The sequence below is a fragment of the Phocoena phocoena genome, chromosome 7 (genome assembly GCF_963924675.1).
Source record: "Phocoena phocoena chromosome 7, mPhoPho1.1, whole genome shotgun sequence".
NCBI classification, from domain to species: domain Eukaryota; kingdom Metazoa; phylum Chordata; class Mammalia; order Artiodactyla; family Phocoenidae; genus Phocoena; species Phocoena phocoena.
In genome coordinates, this window is record NC_089225.1 from 81,856,138 (window position 1) to 81,884,126 (window position 27,989).

A 27,989-nucleotide genomic window follows, 5' to 3' on the forward strand; every position below is an offset into this window, starting at 1 on the left:
TACGGTTTTTACAAATATTTTGTTTATTTTAATGAAGCTGGTACAGACAATGTCCATTTAAAACCCATATCCCAGGCCAAAAAGTACAAATAAAGTCAAAAAGAGCAGCGTTCTGCTGTATACACTTCTGCATGAATAACTTTAACTGCTAATGAAAATTAGAACTTTTCTGGGATCTTCTGACAAGATTTTTCTTTCATCTTAAAATGCTTTCTCTTCAGTGAAGCCATCTTTGGAGTTAGTCATTATTTTCACCACCTCTGTCACCTTGACTCCAACCTGATATTCCTCTTCTTTTGGTCCAGACCCTCAGATTCTAAAAGTAGCTTCAAGTTAAGGGAAAGGTCATTTTTCCACAGTTCAGTTCTCTGAAAAACTTCCATCTCCCACTGAAAGTCACAGTCCAGGAGTGAAGCAATCACATGCTAGAACTTCAGGGCCAATTGGAAAGTCATTATGAACACTCGCATTAGTCAATCTTATTTATCACAAGCCTGTAAATGCACAGTCCTGGAAAAGGCAGCCTCTCTGTGCACACACATAATTTTTAAAAAGGAGAGGGCGATATGAATGGGGCTGAGGTTTGATCACCAAAAATCAGCACAATGAAAACAAACAATAATGAATAATGGGCACTAGAATTCAAATTACCAGATGTTCTAAAGAGATGGGGTGCCAGTTTTCAATTCTGTTTTGAACACCACGTTACAAAAGAACTATTTTTAAAAATAAAAAAGGATTAAGGGAAAAGAAAAAATAAAAATATCTAAATTGTCGAACGACCCCCTGTTTGTTCCTGATAAACTTCAATCACATCTTCTTCCTCCATTCCCAACTGTAAGAGAAAAGAAAAGTGTTAGTAGTACAATATAAAAGTACTATTTTTTTTAATTGGCTGCAATTATGTGGCCACTGTTTTAAAGTGCAAAAAGATACAAAAGTAATCCATAGTTATCCTGTTCTAAAATTAAGAATACTGTTTCTGGGCTTCCCTGGTGGTGCAGTGGTTAAGAATCCGCCTGCCAATGCAGGGGACACAGGTTTGAGCCCTGGTCCGGGAAAATCCCACATGCCGCGGAGCAACTAAGCCCATGCACCATGACTACTGAGCCTGTGCTCTAGAGGCCGTGAGCCACAACTACTGAGCCCACGCACCACGACTACTGAAGCCCGCACGCCTAGAGCCCACGCTCCACAACAAGAAAAGCCACCGCAATGAGAAGCCCGTGCACCGCAACGAACCCACTCGCCGCAACTAGAGAAAGCCCACACACGGCAACGAAGATCCAACGCAGCCGTAAATAAATAAATTTATTAAAAAAAAAAAAAAGAAAAAAGAATACTGTTTCCTTTAATCTAAAGAACAGAGAGGGGGACTTCCCTGATGGTCCAGTGGTTAAGACTGTGCTTCCAATGAAGGGTCATGGGTTCAATCCCTGGTCAGGGAACTAAGATCACATATGCCGCATGGCGCAGCCAAAACAAAACAAAACAAACAAACAAGTTTGTTTTGTTTTGTTTTTCTTTGCGGTATGCAGGCCTCTCACTGTTGTGGCCTCTCCCGTTGCAGAGCACAGGCTCCAGACGGACGCGCAGGCTCAGAGGTCATGGCTCACGGGCCCAGCCACTCTGCGGCATGTGGGATCTTCCCAGACTGGGGCACAAACCCGTGTCCCCTGCATCGGCAGGCGGACTCAACCACTGCGCCACCAGGAAAGCCCAAAACAACCAAGTTTTAAAGAACAGAGAGGTATATCTTTTCCTCTGATACCATGTCTATGTAGTCATTCATGTTATTTTGCTGAGCCAACTTCACGTCCCAGTTTATTAACCATATAAAATTTAAGTGTTTCTGAAAAGTACCTTAAGGGAGTTTTAAATCTAATCAAACATGTATATAATAGTTTAAATAATAGTTTGATGGCATATTTTCTAAAACGCATTTTACTTCTAGATGTAATTACTTGACAGAATCTCTTTCAAAAAACCTGCTCTCACTTTGAAATATATGTGGTTTTAGTTAGAAAAATACTGCCTAAGGATTCATTTCTAAGTGGTTTGCTTTGTCATCTACAGTTCCTTCTGGCATATAACTATTATTTTCTTTGATAGTAACCACTCAATGAAGAAAACTTACTACACTTCTACTCTTATTTGACACCTCCAATTGTATAAGCTAGATTTTTCAGACCAGTCCTTCTCAACTCTTACAGAAAAGGAAAGGAAAAGAAGAAGAAAAAAGACCCTTTAAAATGCCTTATACAGAACATTAAGCAAGTATAAGCAATTAAGTTGTTTTTTTTTAATGTGCTTTATATGCATTGAAATATTCTGGAATTTTTTTCTAAAAGACATTATTAATAATGGTTGCCTCTGAGAAATGGGAATGAAGAGATATCTAAAGTGTATTTTCCATTTTATATACTTTGGTAGTTTGGTTTTCTAATACTTTTATTTATTTTTAACACAAGTATTCTTTATTTAAAAAATAAAAGAGTACATAAGGGGGCTTGGTGTGGCATAGAAACCCAGGTGTTACACTCAGTGAGGCTTGTAAAGGACTGTAAATCTGTTGATTCTGATGTGCAGACAGAGTTAAGGAGCACTGTTAATAGGCAGACTGAAAACAAAAACTATCACTGTTTCCAATGAACTATAGTGGATCACAAAAGAAATTAAAAATAACATTTCAAAGGAAAGTCCAAGATCAGTATTTTATAGGTGACAATTTTGTGCTGAATTACAAAATGTGAAAATTAAAATATGCTAAGGGGGCTTCCCTGGTGGCGCAGTGGTTGAGAGTCCGCCTGCCGATGCAGGGGACACGGGTTCGTGCGCCGGTCTGGGAAGATCCCACATGCCGCGGAGCGGCTGTGCCCGTGAACCATGGCCACTGAGCCTGCACATCTGGAGCCTGTGCTCCACAACAGGAGAGGCCTGCGTACCGCAAAAAAAAAAAAAAAAAAAAAAAATTTAAAATATGCCAAGAAATCTAAAAATAAAACATAGACTTAAGTGGATTTAGAAATTTTTTTAAAGTGATTAATTGGCTCTAGTATTATGGGTATCTTGATTGTGATAGACATATGAATATTAAAATAATTAGTAATTAAAGAGGCTATTAAAATTTAATTTTAATTGCACATATAGCCTGGTAAATACAGCAAGGACTAAAATTCCAAACATTACAAGGAACCTTTAAATCAGGAAAGCAGCACATGTCCTCAAACTATGGAGAATATGAAGCCATCAGCTTTAAGGAGTACATTAGCAGAGGGACTTCCCTGGTGGCACAGGGGTTAAGAATCTGCCTGCCAATGCAGGGGACATGGGTTCAATCCCTGGTCCAGGAAGATCCCACATGCTGCAGAGCAACTAAGCCCGTGCGCCACAACTACTGCACCTGCGCTCTAGAGCCCGCAAGCCACAACTACTGAGCCTGCGTGCCACAACTACTGAAGCCTGGATGCCTAGAGCCCATGCTCCACAACAAAGATAAGCCATCACAATGAGAAACCCATGCACCGCAACGAAGAGTAGCCCCCCGCTCGCCGCAACTAAAGACCACGAAGACCCAACACAGCCAAAAATAAATAAATTTTAAAAAAAAAGTAATACGCTAGCAGAGATGAGTAAACAACAGTACAAAGAGGTCACTCCCTAAATACCTACTCTCTCCCACTGCCCCATTATTCTTCTTCTAAGAAGATAAATCTCTTAATGATAGTGAGGGAGGTGTCGCTAAAATGTATTAAGTATCTTCTGTGTTGCAGAGATTATGCCAAGCTAGGACAGGGAAAATACAACATGAGTTTGGAATATCTTGTGTCAGACAGTAAGGAAGTACTTAAGAAAGTGCGTAGATACTAAACCTACAGGGAAAAGTTTGATGAGAAAAAGGATAGTCACATAGTTTCAAAGTATGTGCCCACAAATTACTCAATTAAAACAGGAAAAATAGTAACTACACAGTAAAGGAAAAAGACAACTGTTAAACTCAATGATAAGGGACTTCAGATACTCCAGATATTACACCCTGAGAAAGACACATCACTATTTATGTAGTATTCCAGCCCAAAATACATAATCCAACTCTAGTCATGAGGAAACAGAACAGCCCAAATTGAGAGACTTTTTAGAAAATACCTGGTTTGTATTCTTCAAAAATGTAAATGTCATGAAGACAAAGACAGGCTGAAGAACTGTTCCAAATTAAAGATAATTAAAGAGACCCCTAAATAAAATATGTTGATACTGAACTGGATCCTGTGACGAGGGAGATAATTTATTATAAAAGGCATAATTGGGACAGATGACAAAATTAGGTTGAAGACTAAAGTTTTCTAACAGTGTTAAGTGTCCTGAATTTTATTAACAGTACTGTGGTTATGTAAAAGAATATACTTATTCTTAAGAAATACACACTAAAATATTTAGTAAATGGCATGGTGTATGCAACCCACTCCCAAGTGGTTTGGATGATATATACATATATATACACACGCATATATTATATATGGGGGGGAGGGGAATAATAAAGCATAGGTAGCAAAATGTTAAAAACTGGTGAATCTAAGTGGAAAAGAGTACAGTTATTTGGACTATTCTTGCAACTTTTCTGTAAATTGAAAATTATTTCAAAATAAAAACTTCCTAAGGAGATGGAGAGGTGTCAAAAAGGAAAGACGCCAAATTGAAGGGGTCCCCACTGGCCAATATCTAAAGAATGTCATTATTCACAGAGTTTGAAAGTATCTCCCCACAAATTACTTATTAATTACAAAAGAAAATGATAACTTTACAATGGATAAGAAATCTGGCAGTTACCATCTTAACTACATGACCAAAGTTAATATTACCCATAGCAGGACAAATGGACATCATCTAACTCCTGATACGATGCACTCGGAATTTCACAGCTTCACTCTGTGCTACTCCTACCAAAAATGCAAAACTGAATCTAATCATGAGGAAACAACAGACAAACCCAAATTGAAGGACATTCTAAAATATAGCTGGCCTGAATTCTTTTAAAAAATGTCAGTGTGATGAAAAACAAAGACTGAGTAACTGTTCCACATTAAAGCTAAGAGGCATGATAACTAGTTAGAATGCATATCCTGGATGAGATCCCAGGTCAAGTTAAAAAAAAAAAACAAAAGGGAGGGAGCTATAAAGGACCTTACTGAGACAGATGGTAAAATCAGACTATTTTGATTGTATATTCAATTACAGTATTGTATCAAGGTTAAATCACTTAAATTAGATAATTTAACTGTGGCTCTTAGGAGAACAATAACACTGAAATATTTAGGGATAAAGGGCCAATATCAAATGGCCCACCAATAATGATAATCTGTATATACAGAGAGAACAAAAAAGCAAACATAGCACAATGTTAATAACTGGTGCATCTAGGAAAAAGGTTATAAAGGAGAATATTATACTAGTCTCATAATTCTGTAAGTTTGAAATGTTTTTAAACCAAAAAACAAATAATAACCATACACTGTTCCCACTATCAGAAATATCAAAAATGTTATTTTGTATTTGGAGGGGGGAATCTGTATAAATATAAATACACACATTCTCTCTCACACTTTATTACTTTCAGATGCCTGGGGGGTGGCAGTGGGGATGGGAATAGAGAGGGTGGAATATATAAACAGAGAAAACAGTCCATACATACAATAAAACAAAGGCACAGAAGCATTAAAAAATGTAAACCAAGATGATAGAGCCAACTATATTAATATACACTAAGCTTCTATATTAAGTTCTCAAAATGGGTCAAAAGTCAAAATTGAACTGTGAAGGTCACCATCACCATGAAAATGTACCAGAAATCTGCCAAATTTGAGGACCATCTGTCCATCCTCAAAAAGACGTAGTATGTGCCTTATGACAAGTTCAGTACTCATTTTCTACTTTCCACCTCTCTTTTTACAGGCACTTTTTGAAGGCAATACAAGGGAAGTTCAACTCAAAAGATTATTTTTCTCTTTGACAAATGATATAACAGTTAAATCAGAGAATATTCAAGAAAAGGACAGTTTAATGGTACCAGTGAACAAAATCATTCAATGCAGAATTAAAAATATGCCTTGAATCAGAGAAGAAATTATACTCACTTCTTTTGGAGTGTGATTATCAGCAATTCTCTGACCTTCAAAGAGAAACCTGAGTGAATTCATGGGAACTCCCTAAAAAGGTAGAAAACATACAAATATACAAATCTTAGAAGAGATAACAGGTACTTTGATGCACAAAAAGCAAATATGAAAGTTTCAACAGAATATGTAGAACATAATAAAACTAGAGAGCTAATTCTATCATAATTATCATTTACTGAGTACCAACTATTTGCTAGGCACTCCCTGTACCAAGTATTTTATAAACATAATCATAAATTTTCATCACAACAGCCCTGGAAGGTAGGTATTATCGCGTTATCTTCATTTCACAACTAGGGAATCTAAGGTATGGAGAAGGCACACAAGCTAGCCAAGAACTGAAGGCTAAATCTGCTCCTAAGCCTGTGCATTCTTAACCACTATTCTATATAGTTTCCTCTCAAATCTGTAGGCTAACATAAAGTCAGATATTGGATGAGCAGCCTCACTAGCTTTCAACTGTACAAGCAAAATTGGTTTTTAAACAGATTAAATCATAGAAATTCGGTAAAGCACAGGAGCAAGCCAGATAAACTACAGTAAACCTGTGATGCCATTTACAGCACTATAAATATCACAAAAGGTATTAAAATATATTTTTCTAATCATTTATTCCACAAAAATAGCTAAAAGAGAATAGATGGCTCATTTAAAGAGAAATAACTTCACTAATAAGTACAAATCAAGAATCATTTAGTCCAAAAGTATTAGAAAGTTCTGCTCAATAACTAATGTGTTAAGATTTTCACTGTTTCAATACAATACTATCCCCAAAACATCCAAAAAATTCAAACTATCTTCCAATATGTACTATACTTAAATATATGAGACCTTGCAAACTTATCCTGTATTTGGTTTTAAACTATTTTTTGTGTTTTTTTGGCCACACTTCCGGGATCTTAGTTCCCCAACCAGAGATTGAACCTGGGAGCAGTGAAAGAGCCAAGTCGTAACCACTGGACCGCCAGGAAATACCCTGGTTTTAAATTATTCCCAGGGTTGGGACTTCCCTGGTGGCGCAGTGGTTAAGAATCCACCTGCCAACGCAGGGGACACAGGTTCAATCCCTGGTCCGGGAAGATCACACATGATGTGGAACAACTAAGCCCGTGCGCCACAACTACTGAGCCTGCACTCCGGAGCCCACGAGCCACAACTACTGAAGCCTGCAAGCCTAGAGCCTGTGCTCCACAACAAGAGAAGCCACTGCAAAGAGAAGCCTGCACACCGCAACGAAGAGTAGCCCCTGCTCGCCACAACTAGAGAAAGCCCACAGGGAGCACCGAAGACCCAAAGCAGCCATAAATAAATAAATAAATAAATAAAAATTATTTCCAGGGTTATGTTAAAAATAAACATGACTGGGCTTCCCTGGTGGTGCAGTGGTTGAGAGTCTGCCTGCCGATGCAGGGGACATGGGTTCGTGCCCTGGTCCGGGAAGATCCCACATGCCGCGGAGCGGCTAGGTCCGTGAGCCATGGCCACTGGGCCTGCACGTCTGGAGCCTGTGCTCCACAACAGGAGAGGCCACAACAGTGAGAGGCCCTCTTACCGCAAAAAAAAAAAAAAAAAAAAAAAAAAGAATAAACATGACTGACAAGAGTGGAATATTCTTTGATTTTAACTATAGGATCTTTCAAAAATGAAATATTTTATGTTGAAGTCAAAAAAGTTTCTATAGGGCTTCCCTGGTGGCGCAGTGGTTGAGAGTTCGCCTGCTGATGCAGGGGACACGGGTTCGTGCCCCGGTCCGGGAGGATCCCACGTGCCGCGGAGCGGCTGGGCCCGTGAGCCATGGTCGCTGAGCCTGAGTGTCCGGAGCCTGTGCTCCGCAAGGGGAGAGGCCACAACAGTGAGAGGCCCGCATATCGCAAAAAAAAAAAAGTTTCTATAGAAACCAGTCTATAAAATCAAAATGGAAAGATGATTCAATCTCTCTCTATTGGGTAAGTATTCCATACTTCAGATATATTGAGTGTCCCATTCCTCGTATATCAGCAAATATAAGAAAAAAATTATCAAGCCTCTGTGAACTGAGTATAGAAACTTCTAAAGACTGTAGACTCTGAAGCATAAAAAAGAAAGCTAGAAATTATACTAACTTGATGTTATATTATCTCCCCAAACCTAGCACCTTCAATTCTGGATCAGTTTAGTTTTCACTTTTGCACTGTTTTTTCTCAATAATCAACTCTCGCATTTACAGATGAGGTAAAAAGACCATATAATTTTCTTCAGAGTTGTTGTCAACAGTAATTGACAATGTATCCAAGTACCTACTAGCATACTGCACTTAATATGTTCGTTTCCAATTGTAGCTCCCATCATTATAACAAATGTGAGCTAGTTGAGACCCAATTAAAAGACTTTACTGAGCATAACAATTAATAGCAAAAACAGAAACAGGGAATTCCCTGGCAGTCCAGTGGTTAGGACTCTGCGCTTTCACTGCCAAGGACGCGGGTTCAATCCCTGGTCAGAGAACTAGGATTCCACAGTCCACGCAGAGTGGCCAAAAAAAACCAAAACAGAAACAAATATTTATTGTTGTACTTATTCTAACACCTAGATGATCTCTTTCTTCTTGCAAAGTCCTAACCATTAGACCACCAGAGAGGTCCCAAAGGATTACTTTTCTTTTGACAAGAAAGAAAAATTAATGATATATAAAGCACTGAATTTAATATTATAACATACAAACCTGTCTCTGACAGTATGATTCTTTGAGTTTCTTGAGATGTGTTGTCATTTTCACTTTGAAGTGAATCTCACTGCTATCCTACGGAGATATGAGGGAAAAAAGTCACTCTCTCTGTGTAAGCTATTTGCTTTGCTTGAAACAAATTATTTAATTACACATATACTACAAATAGAAATGTATACCTTGTCTCCTATATTTTCCCACCAAAATATTCTTTTTAGCATTCCTAACAGGTTTATTAAAATACTCTAATCATCCTCAAAGTTGCTATATACCCATTTCAAAATAAATTTAATAAAACTAACATAATCTGTTAGAGGTTTTATAATTAGCAGCATAAGTAAAAGTCTGCATGTGAAAGAATGCATTCCTTCAGAACTGCATGCCTATTCTGTTTTCAAAATGAAAATGTGAACTGTCACAAACTCCCAAAGGCAACTCAAAACAAAAAGTATCCCCACAACTGAAGTGTCACTGAAGACGGTAAAACCTACAAAAGGGACGTAGACCACAAAATAACAGACACTTACTCCTGCCATAAAAAGTCACCACACAGAGTCTGGCTTCTCTTGCATGAGTAAAATGAGTCAGTCAAATTGATATATGGGATCACAGATAATTTTTTTCTACCCAGACTGTCAAGTAAACTACCAGGCAACCATCAGAAAAAAATACTGGCACTTGCATACTGTAAAAATTTCAAAGCCAATCCTAATGATTACATATCACATTCACAAATACGTGTTAGTGGAAGTTGCATGTTTTGTTTGTAACTATAATTTTTTTAAATTAATTATTTATTTGTTTGTTTATTTTTGACTGTGTTGGGTCTTTATTGCTACGCGCGGGCTTCCTCTAGTTGCGGCGAGCGGGGGCTACTCTTCGTTGCCGTGCACAGGCTTCTCATTGCGGTGGCTTCTCTTTGCTGTGGAGCACGGGCTCTAGGCGCATGGGCTTCAGTAGTTGTGACACGTGGGCTCAGTAGTTGTGGCTTGTGGGCTCTAGAGCACAGGCTCAGTAGTTGTGGCGCACGGGCTTAGTTGCTCTGCGGCATGTGGGATCTTCCTGGACCAGGGCTTGAACCCATGTCCCCTGGATTGGCAGGCGAATTCTTATCCACTGCACCACCAGGGAAGCCCTGTAACTATAATTATCTTTAAAAAAAACAGGGAATTCCCTAGCAGTCTAGTGGTTAGGGCTCAGCGCTTTCACTGCAGGGGCTGGGTTCAACCCCTGGTCAGGGAACTAAGATCCCGTATGCTGTGAGGTGTGGCCAAATTTTCTTTTTAATTTATAATAAATAAATAAATACAAATTCTTGTCCTATGTATAATTTCACAAACAGACAAAATTTCTAGAGCAGTACCTCACACCATAAGCTAAAATCAGTTCCAGATGAATTAAAGAGCTAACATTAAAAAATTTTTTAAATATTTTCTGTTCTTCTTAGGGAGAGACTTTTTCCCTAATCTTGACACTGGGAAATCCTTATTTTAAAGCAAGATTTTAACTCATAAACCACTAAAAAGAGATTGATAAATATGACTTAATAAAAACATAAACCATCTATACAGTAAAAAGCACCACAAAAGTTAAGAGACCCTGAAGAAAATATTCACAACATATATAACAGACAAGAAAAATCAAGAAAATATAAAGCACTCCTACAAATCAGTAATTGTTAGAAAGGTAATCCATGGCATAGGACAAACATACACAGGCATACCTCATTTTATTGCACTCTGCTTTATTGCATTTTGCAGATACTATGTTTTTTTACAAACTGAAGCTCTGTGACAAACCTGAGTTGAGCAGGTCTACTGGCACCATTTTTCCAATAGCATTTGCTCATTTCGGGTCTCTGTGTCACATTTTGCTAATTCTCTAAATATTTCAAACCCTACACCTGCAAAAAAAAGGCTCACTGAAGGCTCAGATGATGCTTAGCACTTTTCAGCAATAAAGCGTTTTTAAACTAAGGTATGTACATTGGTTTTTTTAGATAAAGTGCTATTGCACACTTAAACTACATTATAGTGTAAACGTAACTCTCATATGCACTGGGAAACAAAAAATCCATGTGATCTGCTTTACTGCAGTGGTTTGGAACCAAACCCGCATGTCTCTGAGGTATGCCTGTAAATCAGTGGAATAAAACTGACAGCCCAGAAGTAAACCCATATATATCTATGGTCAATTGATTTTGACAAAGATGTCAAGCAATTCAATGCGAAAAGGACAGACTTTTCCATCAGTGGTCTGGGACAAACAGATAGCCACATGCAAAAGAAAGAAGTTAGACTCTTCTTCAAACTCATACAAAAATCATTCATAAAGTACTCAAAATGATCAAAAACTTAATGTAAGAGCTATAACCATAAAAACCTTAGAAGACTCTATAGGTATAAATTTTTGCGACGCTGGATTGGGTAATAGTTTCTTAGATATGACACTAAAATCATAGTAACAAAAGAAAAAATAAATTCAATTCATCGAAATTAAAAACTGTTTCTGCAAAGGACACAACCCAGAAAGTGAAAAGACAACCCAAAGATGGGAGAAAACATTTGCAAACCATCTATCTGATAAGGATCTAATATCTTAAATATATATGACGAGTTATTACAACTCAAAAATAAAGACAAGTAATCCAATCTAAAAATGGACAAAAGATTGGAATAGACATTTCTCCAAAGAAGATGTACAAATGGGCAATAAGAACAGGAAAAGATACTCATCATTAACCATCAGGGAAATGCAAGTCAAAAACACAAGACACCACTTCACACTCGCTAGGATGACTATAAAAAAAAGACAACAGCAAATATTAACTAGAATGTAAAATAACAAACCTTCATACATTGTCGGTGGGAATGTAAATGGTGCGGCCACCACTAAAAACAGTTTGGAAGCTCCTCAAAAAGTTTTAAAAAGTTACTACTACATTAGACACAACAATTCCACTCCTAGATATACAGAGAACTGAAAACATATCCACACAAAACTTACAATGAATGTTAATAGCAATATTATTCATAATAGCCAAAATATGAAAACAACCCAAACGTCCATTAACTGATGAATGGATAACAAACTCGGTATATCATACAATGAAATGTTATTCAGCCATAAAAAGGAGTGGAATACTGAAACACGCTACAATTTGAATGAACCTTGAAAATATTATGCTAAATAAAAGAAGCCAGGTCACAAATCATGTAATTCCATTTACATGAAATGTCCAAAATAGGCAAATCCATAAACGCAGAAAGTAAAGTAGATTAGTGGTTACTAGAGGCCGGGGGGGAAAGGAAGATGGGGAATTATGCTAATGAATACAACGTGTCTTTTTTGGGGTGATGAAAATGTTCTGGAATCAAATAATGGTAATGGTTGTACAGCCTTGTGAATATACTAAAGCACCTAAATTATACATTTTAAATGATGAATTTATGGTATCTGAATTATATCTTAATAAAAATTTTCAAAATAAGATGATCACAGAAAATAGGAAAAGGATATGAACACACGATTAATATAAACGTAATAGGCAAAAAAATTATACCTCATTGATAATCAGAGAAATGCAAAATAAAATGTCTAGCTATTACACTGGCCCAAAATTGAAAGACTGCTAATATCCCATGTTTCAGAGAATGTGGGGAAATGGTACTCTCATGCTTCCATGGTGAGTGTCTACTAGTTCTTTCTTTTGTCCCTTAAAAAAAAAACTATGAAGATGCATTCCTCCAATAATTTTCAGCTAAACTTTAATTATCTGTTAACATCTCAAAAAGAGTCAATAAGATACAGGCCAGAGTCTGTAGAAATAAGGTGCCAAGAAAGAGAAAGGGGTTAAGAAAAGGCCTGAGAGGCCCTTTGGTTTAAGGGCCCTAGCATTATCACTCAAGAGAAGTTGCTATATTTGCCACCGAAGCATGCTAACCAAGAAAAAAGTTTTATTAGAAGAAATTAAGGTGATCTATATCTGCCTAGCAGAGCAATTAAGAAAACAGTATCACCCTCTTCTGCCTCCAACAGATGCATATGTAGTAAATGAATCGCCATTTTTTAATAACTTGCCATAGTTAAATCATTTTCTCTGTGTGTCAGAAATCATTCACACATTCCGGGGTCAAAGGAGAAAAATAATGAAACTCACCTGTCCGATGACTTTGAGTTTAATATATTCTCCTTCCTTCTTATCCCCCAAGTCCTCAGTTGAAGGTTTTGCCTCCTGAAAGAAAAGTACATATAAAGATAAAAGTTCCTATATGCTATTTTAATTATTCACCCATTACTTTGACTTACGGTACGAAACTTGCCCCTGAAAATACAGCAAGCATTTCTTTGCTCTGCCAGCCAATTAAGCAAAAAAGGTCGTAAGTCAATTACTCTCTCAAACACCGGTTCTAAAGATCACTAAAAATCAAAAAAGAAGTCTCTTTTACTATAAAAATCCTATAGTAATGGTTCTAAAACTTCACTGAGCATCAGAATCACCTAAAGTACTTGTTAAAAGACTGCTGGGCCTCATACCCAGTTTTTTATTCAGTAGGTCTGGGGTAGGGCTGTAATACACATTTCTAATTAATTACCAGGTGGTGCTATTGCTGCTACACAAAGGAACAACCTGGAAACCATTATCTTCAGTCAACTCCTATTAGTCATAGGAAGCTCTTCTCCATGAATCCTTAACCAAACATGTTGAATCCAAGATTATTTTCTCACAACCTACTGGGAGAAGCTAACTACTCCAATTACAAAACCGTACTAAGAAACATAAATTAATCATATTAACATAAGCAAAGTCTATTTAGAAAGGAAAATCAAATAGCAAAGCATTGGCCTAATGTAGTCTTGAGTCAAAACAAATCAGTTTTATATCAGCTATTATTTCAGACTATCTGAAGCAGTATATCCGATTTTAAAAGATTAGGCTTGGCCGAAAAAAAAAAATTAGGAGACTTAAACTGGAATAAGAAAAAAGCCCAAACAGAGTAAGTAGTAAAAGGAAAGAGGAGACAAAATTGGAAGATCGAAGAGTATAACCCTCTTATAAATTATACAATAATAAATAAGATAATTTCAAATGAAGGCATATTGAAAAGAAAATGAAGTTAGAATAAACTAGTTGAAACAACTTTGCCACGAAGTATCTAAAAAAAGTAAGCCATTTTCAGTAAAGGCGTAGCTTGGTAAATTTCAGTCAATGGTGTGATAAAAGTAGCTTTCCCGGGACTTCCCTGGTGGCGCAGTGGTTAAGAACCCGCTTGCCAACACAAGGGACACAGGTTTGATCCTTGGTCCAGGAATATCCCACATGCCACGAAGCAACTAAGCCCCTGCGCCACAACTACTGAGCCTGCACTCTAGAGCCCGTGAGCCACAACTACTGAAGCCCACACACCACAACTACTGAAGCCCATGCGCCTAGAGACCATGCTCCGCAACCAGAGAAGCCACTGCCATGAGAAGCCTGCACACCACAACGAAGAGTAGTTCCCACTCGCCACAACTAGAGAAAGCCCATGCGCAGCAATGAAGACCCAACGCAGCCAAAAATTAATTAATTAATTTAAAAAACAACAACAACAAAAAGTAGCTTTCCCATGCACTTTACCTTAGTTTGGCCACCATATTAGTCACTTATTTAAATATATGCTTTTTTATGATTCACAGCAATTTCAAGCTGTTAATCCATGCTTGATAAGAATATAACCAACTATACTGTATTTCAGAAGTAAAGTAACAAGGCCATTACCTGTTTATCTCATGCCAGTAAGTGAAAACTAACAAACTCTTTAACGTTCAAAATTTATTGAATATATTAAACTAGAAGTAGTAGCTTTTAAATTTAAGATACAGGCTAGAGTCCAGGGATATGCTTAGATAACAGAACTGACTTCATTAGTGTGAAACCTTGCCTGTTTACCATTCTGTAGTACTTTCAACATTTGCTGACTACCGCATATTATGGCAGCAGGCCAAATTAACCTTCTTTAGTGAGACAGTATTTCACCTGAAAACTAGAAGACTGTCTTCAAACATAGTCTCACAACCACATTTCTATGAATTTATATTCAGAGTTAACAGTTCCTTCTTCCTTTACATATCTAGAGAGGACAAGGACAGCTTATTCCACGCAGTGAAGGGCAACAAAGAGCAAAGAAGCCCTGAGTCCTCTTTAACTAAGAGAAGGGGTGTTAAGAAGCTTTATAGGAGTTAACCACAAGGAGAAAAACATCCCCCTGCAACCGGAGCAGCAATACATCAGCATAATGGGAGTGATTTTGCTCCAGTGTTTCCTAGACAGGGTAGCTACAGAGGCTACTCAGAACAAAAGAGTTCTTCCCCCTTCTCCAATACATTGTCCACACTGCTTCAGAACTCTTTCTAAAGCACAGCTTCTCTGACTGTATAACTACCCCTAATAAAAAGGTGCTTTAAGGCCTAGAACCAAACTCCCGCAGCACCTCATTCAGTTCCTCCATTACCAAGCTCAATTCTCATTTTTCTCTCTCCACTTCCTTTACAAACCAAGTATTTGGTTAAATTGGACTATTTGCTATTCCCTGAACATGTCTATAAACATTCTTCCACCTTCAGCCCTTTGCTGTTCCTGTTTCCTTTACCTGTAATACATATCCTCTCTCAACCTCTCTTGAAATCATCTCACAAAAATCCATCCCACACATCACCTGAAGTCCAGTATTTAAAAAAACTCTTCCAGGAACCACGGCACCCCTCAACCTTGCAACTGGGATTAGTATTTTCCTTTAATGCTCCCAGTGACAATTTATTCATATCCTTTATGGCATTTATTCTCAATTTAAAAACACTCCCTCTCTACTGTCTTCTCGAGGAGTCAGCCTCATCTTTTTCTTCGAACTTCTTATGAGAGTACTCAGCATTTGCTGTTTCCACTTTTACTCTCAACCCACTGTACTCTGGTTTATATCCCACCATTCCACTTGACACTTCTCTCACCAGGGTTACCAGTTCAACTCCTTATTGCTAAACCCAGTGGAAAATTTCAAGTCTCATCTTTAACTAACAGATACTTATGACTTTTTCCTTGAAAACTCTCTACCTTTGGCCTCCAACATTCCATTGTCTCCTCATCTTGACCACTTCCTTAAATGCTGGTGCTCCTCTAGGTTCCATGTCTTTAATCCTCTTTTTCTTCTTCTTCCTGGGTGACCCATAACTCCAACTACCTCTCAGATAATGACTCACAACCATCCTCACCAACCTGACAACTTTTCTGAGTTTCACTCATTTTTTCAAGTGCTTGAACATCTATCTCCACTTTGGATGTCCCCATAGGCACCTCAATTTAAGTGTCCAAAACTGAATGAATTATCTCTAACTCCTCTGTTAGCTTTAACTCCTCTTTCTGAAAACCAAAATCAAAAAAAACCACAATTCCTCCTGGATTCCCAATTACAATAAATGGTTACCATACACTCAGCTGCCCACAACAGAAATTTAGTAGTCATCTTTGGCTACTCTTCCTCTCTTAAATCTCACACTTAATCATTCATCATTTTGACAATTATATCTCTTAGTGACTCTCATTCTCTCCATTCCACTGCCTTAGTTCAGGCGCTCATTGTTGCTCATTAGCATTACTGCAATAGCATAACAAATGCCCCAAGTCTAGCTCCCCTCAATTAATTCTTCCCAACTACAGCCAGAGCCATTTCTCTAAAATGCAATCTGATCTGCCGAGAACCTTCAGGATTAAGTTCAAACTCCTTAGCCAACATACACTGGTCTTCTGTGGGCTGGTCCCTGCGTAGCAATCCAGCCTTGTTCTACTTCTGCTAATAATATCTTTTGCTCCAGCCACACTGATCTACAATTCCTTAAACATGGCACCCTCTACCTTATCTCCACTATCTCTGTACATGTTAATCACCTCCGCTTGGTATGCCCTTTCCTACCCTATTCGCCTTTCAAGACCACTCAAGCATCGCTTCCTACAAAATGATTTCCCTCATCACCCTCTTAAATGTTCCCATACTGCTTACTTTAATCTTATTATAACATGTTTGCATATCTGCGTCTCCCACAAGATTGAGTTCCTTATTGGCATGCCTTACTCTCCTCTGTATTTCTGGTCAAGCACAGTGTTTAGTATATATTTTGAAGATACTCAATACACTTGTTAAATTAACATTTTCTGTGACAGTTTTGTATGTCCTGACTTCCCTACAAGTTTACAAGGAGAGGGTCCAAGTTTTTCATCTTTATAATCTCTGTAGTGTCAGGCAAATACCAGGCAATTATTTAATGCTGGCTGAATTAAGCTAACAGCACTATTTTCTGTATCATACCACAAAATCTTACTAACACTTCATACTTCTACTGTATTGACTACACAATAGTCAATACAAACAAAATCCTTTCAGCGTTTTATATTCACAGTTGGGAATAAGAGATAATTCACTTCAATTTCTTAAGAACATGTGAATACTAGGATTTGAAATTTCCAAAAATAAACTGCCACTTTCCCTAGTCACTCCATTTTGGTGATCTCTTCCCAACTCTGAAGCACTAGAGCAATGTCATCTACACCCACTTGTTTAATAGCCTCATGCTTGCCTAATGCAGTCACCCAACTTTTCATGTGCTATCTTTTTGTTCTTTTCCTTTGACAAACTAGTTTGGAAAATGAGAAGATCTCGGACAAAAAAGGCCAAAGTTTGTCTCCAATGATCTTAGTGTCCTTTGTATGCCTTCTTTCCTTCTCTCCCCTGTAAAAAAGCAGCCAATACAGAATGGTATGGCACACTAGTCACAAAACAGTGAAAGCATTCAGCACTGGGTGTGGGACAGTAGGTCATCAGAGAAAAGAGAATCCCAGAGAGGGCTGGCTGATTTGGCTGGAAAGGTTACACAGCCCCCAGAGCAGAAGAAACTGGTAATGTAAAGAAAAGTAAACGTATGTACAAGATGAAAGACAGGAACTGGAAACCTCTAAATTCTCTGGTCTGTGTCATCTAGAGATTAAATCATGGTAACTGGAACAGTAAAAGGAATTTATCAGACACCAGGCACTACCAACTCTTCTTTCCAAGATATAAATTAAACAGCTTAGAAATAGAAGATCTGAAAAGAAGAACTGGACAGGAAAAGACAGAGAACACAACAATCCTCATTTACAAATGTACAGAATTCAACAGAAGGTTTTTATTGTGCCATTTCAAAGTCAAAAGAACAAGAACTTTGCTAAAAATCACTATGGCAATCAGTATGTTGACAATTCAATCACAGGAAAACAGCACCACACTTAACTACCCCCAATCTGTCAATGACCCTTCCAGTTGTACAAGGATTGTTCATTCTTCTGAAAGAGGGGGGATTCTGGGGAAAACTAAAAATAAAGAATACATTTACTCTTATTTGATGACATTAACAAACCTGTTCAATTTTAAAGGTGGGACAACAGTATCCTGGTTTTGTTAAAAGAAAAAGTCCTTCTCTTTTAAAGACACATACTGAAATATTTGCAGATGAAAAGACACAATGTCTGGGTTGGTTTCAAAATAATGTTATGAAGTGGAGTGGCGTCATGCAAATGAAATACGATAGGCCAAGAGATGGGTATATGCGTTCAATTAAATTTTTCCATAACAAAACATTTCATTAAAAATACATTCAAAGTTCCCAAAAATTCTGTTAACCATAGTTCTTACTGTACATCGGTTTATTTCATTTTATTTCCTAATGAAGAAAGCTCAACAAGGACTAAATTGGATGATTCTAGGGCTTCCCTGGTGGCGCAGTGGTTGAGAGTCCTCCTGCCGATGCAGGCGATGCGGGTTCGTGCCCCGGTCCGGGAAGATCCGTGTCCGCCTGCCGATGCAGGGGATGCGGGTTCATGCCCCGGTCTGGGAAGATCCCACATGCCGCGGAGCGGCTGGACCCGTGAGCCATGGCCCCTGGGCCTGCACGTCCGGGGCCTGTGCTCCGCAACGGGAGAGGCCACAGCAGTGAGAGGCCCACGTACCGGAAAAAAAAAAAAAAATTGGATGATTCTAATAACTGTATCCATTATTTAAAGATACAAAGCCTCGGGCTTCCCTGGTGGCGCAGTGGTTGGCGGTCCGCCTGCTGATGCGGGGGGCGCAGGTTCGTGCCCCGGTCTGAGAGAATCCCACGTGCCGCTGTGCGGCTGGGCCCGTGAGCCATGGCCGCTGGGCCTGCGCGTCCGGGGCCTGTGCTCCACAGCGGAAGAGGCCGCAGCAGTGAGAGGCCCGCGTACACCAAAAAAAAAAAAAAAGATACAAACCCTCAAATTACAATAAAGTCATCTCCCTCATACTTCAATGGATTTACCACAATTCTAAAAGTACACACACACACACACACACACACACACACACACACACACATTTCTTCAGTGCATGCTGCCTATGTTCAAATTTAATGAGACAGTACTAGACGTTTGAAATAAAACTGACCAGACTTAACTCCGTAACTTGAAGTTAAGTCAAGCTATCAAGACACTGGGACTTCCGTAAATTTACATTCAACCCTAGAATTGCAGTTAAACACTAAACGAAGACAACTTCTCAGGAACTAAAGATTATAATTGAAAATCCCACTGGTTGGACTTCCCTGGTGATGCAGTGGTTAAGAATCTGCCTGCCAATGCAGAGGACTCGGGTTCAATCCCTGGTCTGGGAAGATCCCACATGCCGTGAGGCAACTAAGCTGTGCACCACAACTACTGAGCCTGCACTCTAGAGCCTGTGAGCCACAACTCCTGAGCCCACGTGCCACAACTGCTGAAGCCCACATGCCTAGAGCCCATGCTCTGCAACAAGAAAAGCCACCGCAATGAGAAGCCTGCACACAACGAAGAGTAGCCCCCGCTCGCTGCAACTAGAGAAAGCCCATGCACAGCAACGAAGACCCAACACAGCCAAAAATAAATAATTGTTTTAAAGTTAAAATATATATTTATATTAAAAAAAAAAGAAAAGGAAATCCTGCTGGTTATATAAACCCTACTCTCTGCAGCTAGACTATGGACCTATGCAAAGCCTAGAACAAACTGGCTTCACTGTATCCAAAAGTACTAGCAGGCAGATTTAGAGGTATGGCAGACATTGTTAATTACCTATCCAGGATCCATTTTCCCCTTCTTCCTTACAAAGAGAAGCCTAAATTTGCCAGCCAAAAAAAAGAAAGAAAAAAAAAATTCTAATCTTCTCTTATGGCCACATGATGCAGTGCTGGCCATGCAGATAGAAGGTGACATACTTTTTGCTGGTACATACTTTTTGGCATACTTTTATCCTTTGCTCCATCCCTTTCTCCTGCCTGGAACAAGACACAAAGTAACCTTGCCAGCAAGGAGACAAGCATCAGAGTGAAGACACCTGCTAAGGACAGAGGGGAAAGAAGTATCAGGGCATGGTGGAGCTGCCTTACCATCCCTGAACTACTTATGTCTGAATTTTCTTGCTTCATTAGAAAAATAAACTGCAAACTTGTTTAACCTACTATATATCAGATTTTCTGTTATTTAGTCCAAAAGCAATCCAAATTGACATAGGAGGTGCTCTAAATAGGTAGCATTTGGCTTATATTAAAAAACAGCTCCTAGAAAACCAGCTCAGTGTGCATCAAAAACAGAATAGATAAGTAAATTGTGGTATAGTCATACAATGGAATGCAATTGTAGCAATGGGATTTAACAACATACAACTATACACAATAATACAGACAAATCTCCAAACAATGCTGAGCAAAAGAAGCCATACACTGAAATATATACATACTGTATGATTCCACTTATAAAAAGTTATAATGTATAAAAGCAGGCAAAACTATGTTGGTAGTCAGGACATTCTTTTTCTTTTTAATAAATTTACTTTTTTTTATTATTATTATTTTTTTTTTGGCTGAGTTGGGTCTTCATTGCTGCATGCAAGCTTTCTCTAGTTGCAGTGAGCGGAGGCTACTCTTCGTTGTGGTGCACGGGCTTCTCACTGCAGTGACTTCTCTTGTTGTGGAGCATGGGCTCTAGGTGCACAGGCTTCAGCAGTTGTGGCACGTGGGCTCAGTAGCTGTGGCACGTGGGCTCAGTAGCTGTGGCACGCGTGCTCAGTAGTTGTGGCTCGCAAGCTCTAGAGCACAGGCTCAGCAGTTGTGGCGCACGGGCTTAGTTGCTCTGCAGCATGTGGGATCTTCCCGGACCAGGAATATATGTATCAAACCCATGTCCCCTGCACTGGCAGGTGGATTCTTAACCACTGCGTCACCAGAGAAGCCCTGGACAGTCGTTCTTAATCTGGGTGCTGGCTGCATGGATGTGACCAGTTTTTGAAAATTCAGCAAACTGTACATTTATGTACACTTTTTCATATATATATTTATCTTCAGTAAAACCTTTAAAAATATCTGACCCTGGCTATTGAGAACAGCAGGTCCAGCAAACAGAACTCCACCCTTCCTTCCTTCAGGTCTTTTCCTTCAGATTCTCAATAGCTCAGTAAAAGCAATCAAATGCAAAAAGAATGGTCAAAATATAAAAGTATAACAAATACAACATATCTTTAAATAAACTTAAGTCGTGTTGCAGGAATTCCAAATTTTAAACCATAAGACTAAGGTACTCAATAATAGGATCTGTGTGGCCTTACCCACATGACTTTTTTAAAGTAGAATATCAGAGAATAATCTACAAAAAAAAAAACCACACACAATTTTAATATATTCCAAAATGGGATACCAAACATGACTTCGAGAAAATGGGAGTTCCCTGGTGGTCCAGTGGTTAGGACTCGGTGCTTTCACTGCCTGGGCCCAGATTCAATCCCTGGTTCCCCTGGTCGGGGAACTGAGCTAAGATCCCACAAGCAGCGCAGGATTATTATTATCCATAACAATGGATAATATCCCAATGTCCTGGAAGAAGTAAATGATTCAATTTTGGAGATAACGTTACTAGGTCTATTGCTAATAGAACTAAAGATCCAGAAGGTATGCAAACACATCGTAAAAGGAAAACTACTGCATGACAACCAACCCTTCCTCAATAACAAAACACCATGGGAATTGAAAGAGGAGGAGAAAGATACCTGCTGTTTCACGTTTCTGAGGCAACCTTTCAATTCTAGGGCCTAGAATGCTGCCTGGAACATCAATAAATACTTGTTAAATCAATAAATCTGACCACTCATTCCTTTAAAAACTTTTACTAAGTATTCAGTCACTCTGCTAGGCACTTCAGAAAAAAAGGGTGAATAAACCCTGATTCCTAACCCTGGAAAGCAAACAGTAAAATGGAGAAAGGCACTTAAATAAATGATACAACACTAAATATATAACCTATAATAGAAACATTCTAACTGGTATGGGGGTCTAATGAGTGTCAGTAGATATTTGACAACTGCTTTACAGTTTTGAAATCTGAACTACTCCACTAACCCTCATGAGTACTCTTTTTGTTAATTAATTAATTTATTTATTTTTGGCCGCGTTGGGTCTTCGTTGCTGAGCACAGGCTTTCTCTAGTTGCAGTGAGCGCGGGCTTCTCATTGTGGTGGCTTCTCTTGTTGCGGAGCACGGGCTCTAGGCGCCCATGCTCTGCAACAGGTAGTTGTAGCACACAGGCTCAGCTGTCGTGATGTGCAGGCTCTAGAGCACAGGCTCGTTAGTTGTGGCACACGGGCTTAGTTGCTCCACAGCATGTGGGATCTTCCCGGACCAGGGTTCAAACCTGTGTCCCCTGCATTGGCAGGTGGATTCTTAACCACTGCGCCACCAGGGAAGTCCCCCTCATGAGTACTCTAACATAATAATCATACTCAGTTTTTAAAATACTATTAAATAATGTTTAGGTAACATTTTATTTGAAATGTTTCATTATAATCAATATGTTTGCAACATTTACTAGCAGCACTTCATGTATCTGTCAGAGAGAAGACAGAATACATCATTCCTCTCCTGGGGCATGGAATGTTTAATATATGTATCACTAACTAGATGCTCAAGTCATAGCTACAGTATGCAGCTATGTATGTTATACATACATAGTTATGTATGTAGTTATACATATATTATAAGTATTATAAGTATGTTATACTTATTCTATGACATAAAATAGTATACATAATTATAAACTTTAATATACACCTAGTTTATCATATTCTCCCGCTATCTCAAGCTAACAGAAAGATCAGCAAACATCAACAACAGAGAGATATAAAGAATGCTGCAGGGAATAACGCTATCCTAACAAAAGAAATACAATTAATGTGGTAGACTAAAGATAACTGCAAATTCTTTGTTACTCTTCCTATTAAGAAATGGAGTTTAGATGCCTTTCCCTTGGTGACTATAGTTAATAATAATACTGTATTGTATATTTGAAAGCTGCTGACAGTAGATCTTAAAAGTTCTTATCACAAGAAAAATTTGTAACTGGGAGATTGGGATTGACATATATACACTAATATGTATTAAATGGATAACTAATAAGAACCTGCTGTATAAAAAATTAAATAAAATTCAAAAACAAAAAAAAAGAACATTTGTAACCATTGTGGTGATGGATGTTAACTAGACCTATTGTGGTGATCATTTCACAATATATACAAATACTGAATCATTATGTTGTACACCTGGAACTAATGTTATATGTCACATATATCTCAATAAAAATAAATGCCTTTCCCCTGAATCTGGGCTGGGCTTAGTGATTTGCCTAACCAAGAGAATGCAGAAGTGACTTCCAAAGTTAGGTTCTAGGAGGCTTGGGGTTTCCACCCAAGGTTCTCTAGAACACTCTCTTGTGAGCCCTGAGCTGCCATAAGTCTGAATATCCTGGGGTCCCCATGCTCAAGAAGAATACATGACGAGAGCACTCAGAGGCCTTGAGACTATATGAAGAACCCATCCGTTACAGCCCACAGTCATGTGAGTAATCCCAGCAGAGGCCCCACACATCAAGGAGCAGTGATGAGCCCAACCCACAGAGCCCTGCCCAAATTGCAAATTTATGGGCAAAACAAGACTTTTGCTTTAAGCCATTACGTTTTTTTTTTTTTTTTTTTTTTTAAAGCCATTACGTTTTGAAGTAGTCTGTCAGGTACCAACAGATAACCAGAATTACATAATGCTTCAAAATCCTTGACTAAAGATAAAAGGAGATCATTCAATCAATATCTCTGTCTCTCTCCCTCTCTGCCCGCCCTCTCTCTGAGGTGGGGACGGACAGAGTAAAACTGCTACAACAGATTCAGTCAGCATTTGAAGCAAATCAGTTATCCAATTATTACAAATTAATAGACCTGAATTGAAGAGCTGAAGTCCATGCTGCCTTTCATGATTCTGATTTGAAAAAGAAACACTATAAATGTGAATGTAAGGAAGGAAGAAGGAAAAATATTTGTACAAATTACCCTTACCAGTTTGATATTAAACTTCTTGTTCTATGTAAGTGCTCAGTTTTGCTGCAACGTGAAATTAGGCTAAAAGTGAGCACCCAATCAGGTCTCTATTATTGGTTAAAGGCTAGTCCTTCACCTTTTTTGAGGGATCATGTACCCCTTATGAAAGCTATGGATCCTTTCTCCCTAAAAAAATACACACGCACAAATATAACTTCATACAATTTCCATACAATTTCAGTGGATTTTCAGCCCTTAGGATTCATGATCCTCAGGTTTAGAACCTGTATTATAGGATTATTCAATAATGGTACACTGGATAATGATGGCATTGTTAGAATTATGAGAAATTATTTCATTCAAATTCCAAAAATAATCATTTTTCATTAGTCAATGGAGAACCCAGCAATTCAAGTCTTATGTGACTTTAATGTCCACTTTTTTTTTTTTTTTTTTTGCGGTATGCGGGCCTCTCACTGTTGTGGCCTCTCCCATTGCGGAGCACAGGCTCCAGATGCGCAGGCTCAGCAGCCACGGCTCACGGGCCCAGCCGCTCTGCGGCATGTGGGCTCTTCCCGGACCGGGGCACGGCACGAACCCGTGTCCCCTGCATTGGCAGGCGGACTCTCAACCACTGCGCCACCAGGGAAGCCCTGTCCACCTATTTTAACTTGAAATTATTACTCAATTCCAATATCTTAGCACAGACAATAACCTTCTGAGAGATGCCTCAGAAAATACATCATTCTAAGACAACCTGGTTTATATTGTCTTTTGGGGACAGTGGTTCAGTCTCATGCTGCTGATATGGCACAGTAGTAACTTGGGATTCTTACTCTCACTCATAAGCCTCATCAGGGTAAGAGTTCAGCTTCATATCTCTTTAAATCCTTAGCATCCCAACACTAAAATTGTACTGGGTCCCGATTATTATTAACAACGACGTTGGTCAATCAGCCTAGAGCAACAGTGCTCATACTTTACGGTCACAGGACTCTTTTACACTCTTAAAAATTATTTAGAACCCCATAAAGCTTTTGTGAAGTTGGTTATATCTACTGAGGTTTGCAGTATTAGACACTGAAACTGAGAAATGTTTTATATACATATTAATTCATTTTAAGATAATAAACCCAATATATATTAGCAAATAATGTATTTTTATTAAAAATATTTTTCATGTTGCTATTTATGAAAAAAAATTTTTTTTTTTTTTTTGGCTGCGTTTTGTCTTCATTGCTGTGCATGGGTTTTCTCTAGTTGCGGCGAGCAGGGCTTACTCTTGGTTGCAGTGCACGGGCTTCTCATTGTGGTGGCTTCTCTTGTGGTGGAGCATGGGTTCCAGGCACGTGGGCTTCAGTAGTTGTGGCACACAGGCTCAGGAGTTGTGGCTCGCGGGCTCTAGAGCACAGGCTCAGTAGTTGTGGCGCACAGGCTAAGTTGCTCCGCGGCATGTGGGATCTTCCCAGACCAGGGATTGAACCCATGTCCCCTGCACAGTCAGGCAGATTCTCAACCACTGCACCACCAGGGAAGTCCCGAAAAATATTTTAATAATAGCAATATGGAACACTGGTAAGGATATGATGCTACCCTCATTAAATGGTACTGTGTATATAAATCACAATTTCTTGAAAGTAGCAATGAAGCATCAATCTTAAAAAATACATATTTTCAAAACAAAACTAGTAAGAAAAGTGGCACTGTTTTGCATTTTTGCAAATCTCTTCAATGTCTGGCTTAACAGCAGCTGGATTTCCACATCTGCTTCTACTGATACATTTTAATCTGCTGTGATATACCAGGTCATGTCAATCTCTAGAAAACTCCACTGAACACTCATGAAAGAATGATAGTGGAAAAGACAATGTTTTAGTATTATCGTGAAAATTGTTTTGGCCCCAAGGACCCCCTGAAAAGAATCTAAAGAACCTCTGGCCTAGAGGCACCTGTTAGTGTCCTAGGTCCTTTATTTCTTCCTTCAAGTCTCTTCTAAATGACTGGAATTCAAACTGGAGCAATAAATTCTACAATTTACTGTATAATCCCTTCTGTACACTGCTCTTTCATCAGACTATAGTAAATTTCAACAGGCTTCCTAGCCACTTCTGAGCATCAAAATAAAAGGCTGATAAAATTAAGCATTTACACCTGTTCTTTCCTCCCTGGTAACCAAGTAAACAACTATCTAGGGAGACAGTTATAACGCCATTCCCATACCAATTTGGGAATTAATCTAGACTGTTAGTAAGAAGATCCACCCAAAACTAATCTAGATTATGGTTTAACCTTAAAAATATAAATGTACGTTTTGCGCAACAGTACAAATCCACAAAAGCCTCACTTGCTCTCACCAAGTGGTACAAAACTGAACTGGGTTAAAAGCCAAGGGAATAAGTGTGTTAACTTTAAAAGTTCAAGTACATTATGGGGTTGAATGAGAAACAGTTTTCTAGATAACTATCACTAAACAAGCAAAAGGTCCAAAAATACTTTAAAAAGTCAAAGTCGTCTGAGCAAACAAAACAAAGTCCAGACAAAAAACCTATAAAGTAAAAACTAGCCATAAACATGGTTAAATAGAAAAGGATGAGGAAGAAAAACTTACCACATAAAATCGAACACTCCTGATTGAGTGCAAATCCCAAGTAAATTCTTGATATTAACATTCAGATGGAGCACTCTGCTATAACAGGAAGCTTTCTGCAAATGTTCTGCAACTGCTCTACATACACGAAGTTTTCCTATCCTTTTCCTCAAAGGTATCAGTCATCTTCATGTTAACGCCCAGATGAAACGCTTTCTGTTGCTCTAGCAGTTTTGTTCTACTTTGTTTCTTGATTATTCTGAGTTCTCTCTTACAACTGGAGAGCTACTGAACCAATCCCGAGTAAGAAATAGGAAAGTACAAGAAAGAGGCGACAGCTCTGCACACCCACACGGAAAAGGACTCAGAGCAGAGCAGAGACAGCCCGGCCCCAGCTGCAATCCGAACGGAAGGCAGAGCTTTCTAGGTTCCCAGCAACACCAGACAATGTCTCCCTCCCCCCCGCCCCCACGTCCCCACTCCAAGACTATCTAAAGACTAAGAACCCAAAAGTGGAGTCCACCCGCTTTTCAGGGCCACGGAGGCTCCGGGGCAGGTAATCTCCCCCGTTACATAACTGGGGCCTAGGGCCCTGCTTCTGCAATGAGTCCTCTGAAGAGGCAGGCACACGGGTTCCCCACGGACCCTCTCGGGAAAGTGGAAGCTGGGCTCTCTGCACCTGGTCGGCCCCGGAGAAAGAAGGGAGACGACTTGAGGCCGCGACCGGAGGCGCTGGGGCACAGGGGGTGATAAGCCAGCCAGGCGAGAGCCAGGGCGGCTCCCGAAGGCCCGCGGCAGGCCCGGGCGCCTCCGGTCCTACTCCACTCCCCTCCCTCGCCAGCCCAGTCCCCACCGGCCGCCCCCTCCCCCATTCCGCGCTCCCCTCCCCCGCGCCTCCATCCCCGGCCCCAGCCGAGCGGCTGGCGGACGTGCGGAGTAAGGCCTCGGCCACCGCCATCGGATGGCTCCCAGGCCAGTACCTGGTCAGACATGGTGACGGTGGTTTCCCCCGGGGTCTCCGCACAGCAGCGGCCTCGGGTAGGCAGAACCTCGCTCCGGGGTTTACAAATCCGTCTCCCTTCCCCACAGCACAACACCGCGGCTGAAGGCACTTC

At 39.4% G+C, this 27,989-nt stretch overlaps 1 protein-coding gene across 1 annotated transcript; it reads right to left on the reverse strand.

Moving 5' to 3' along the window:
- Positions 1-27,989, reverse strand: SUMO1 (small ubiquitin like modifier 1). Its single transcript, XM_065880413.1, has 5 exons — positions 27,855-27,989; positions 13,037-13,111; positions 8,875-8,952; positions 6,132-6,203; positions 1-835 (listed from the first exon to the last, which is right to left on the reverse strand). The coding sequence occupies exons 1-5, from the start codon at positions 27,864-27,866 to the stop codon at positions 767-769; spliced, it is 306 nt and encodes a 101-aa protein (XP_065736485.1). The 5' UTR covers positions 27,867-27,989; the 3' UTR covers positions 1-766.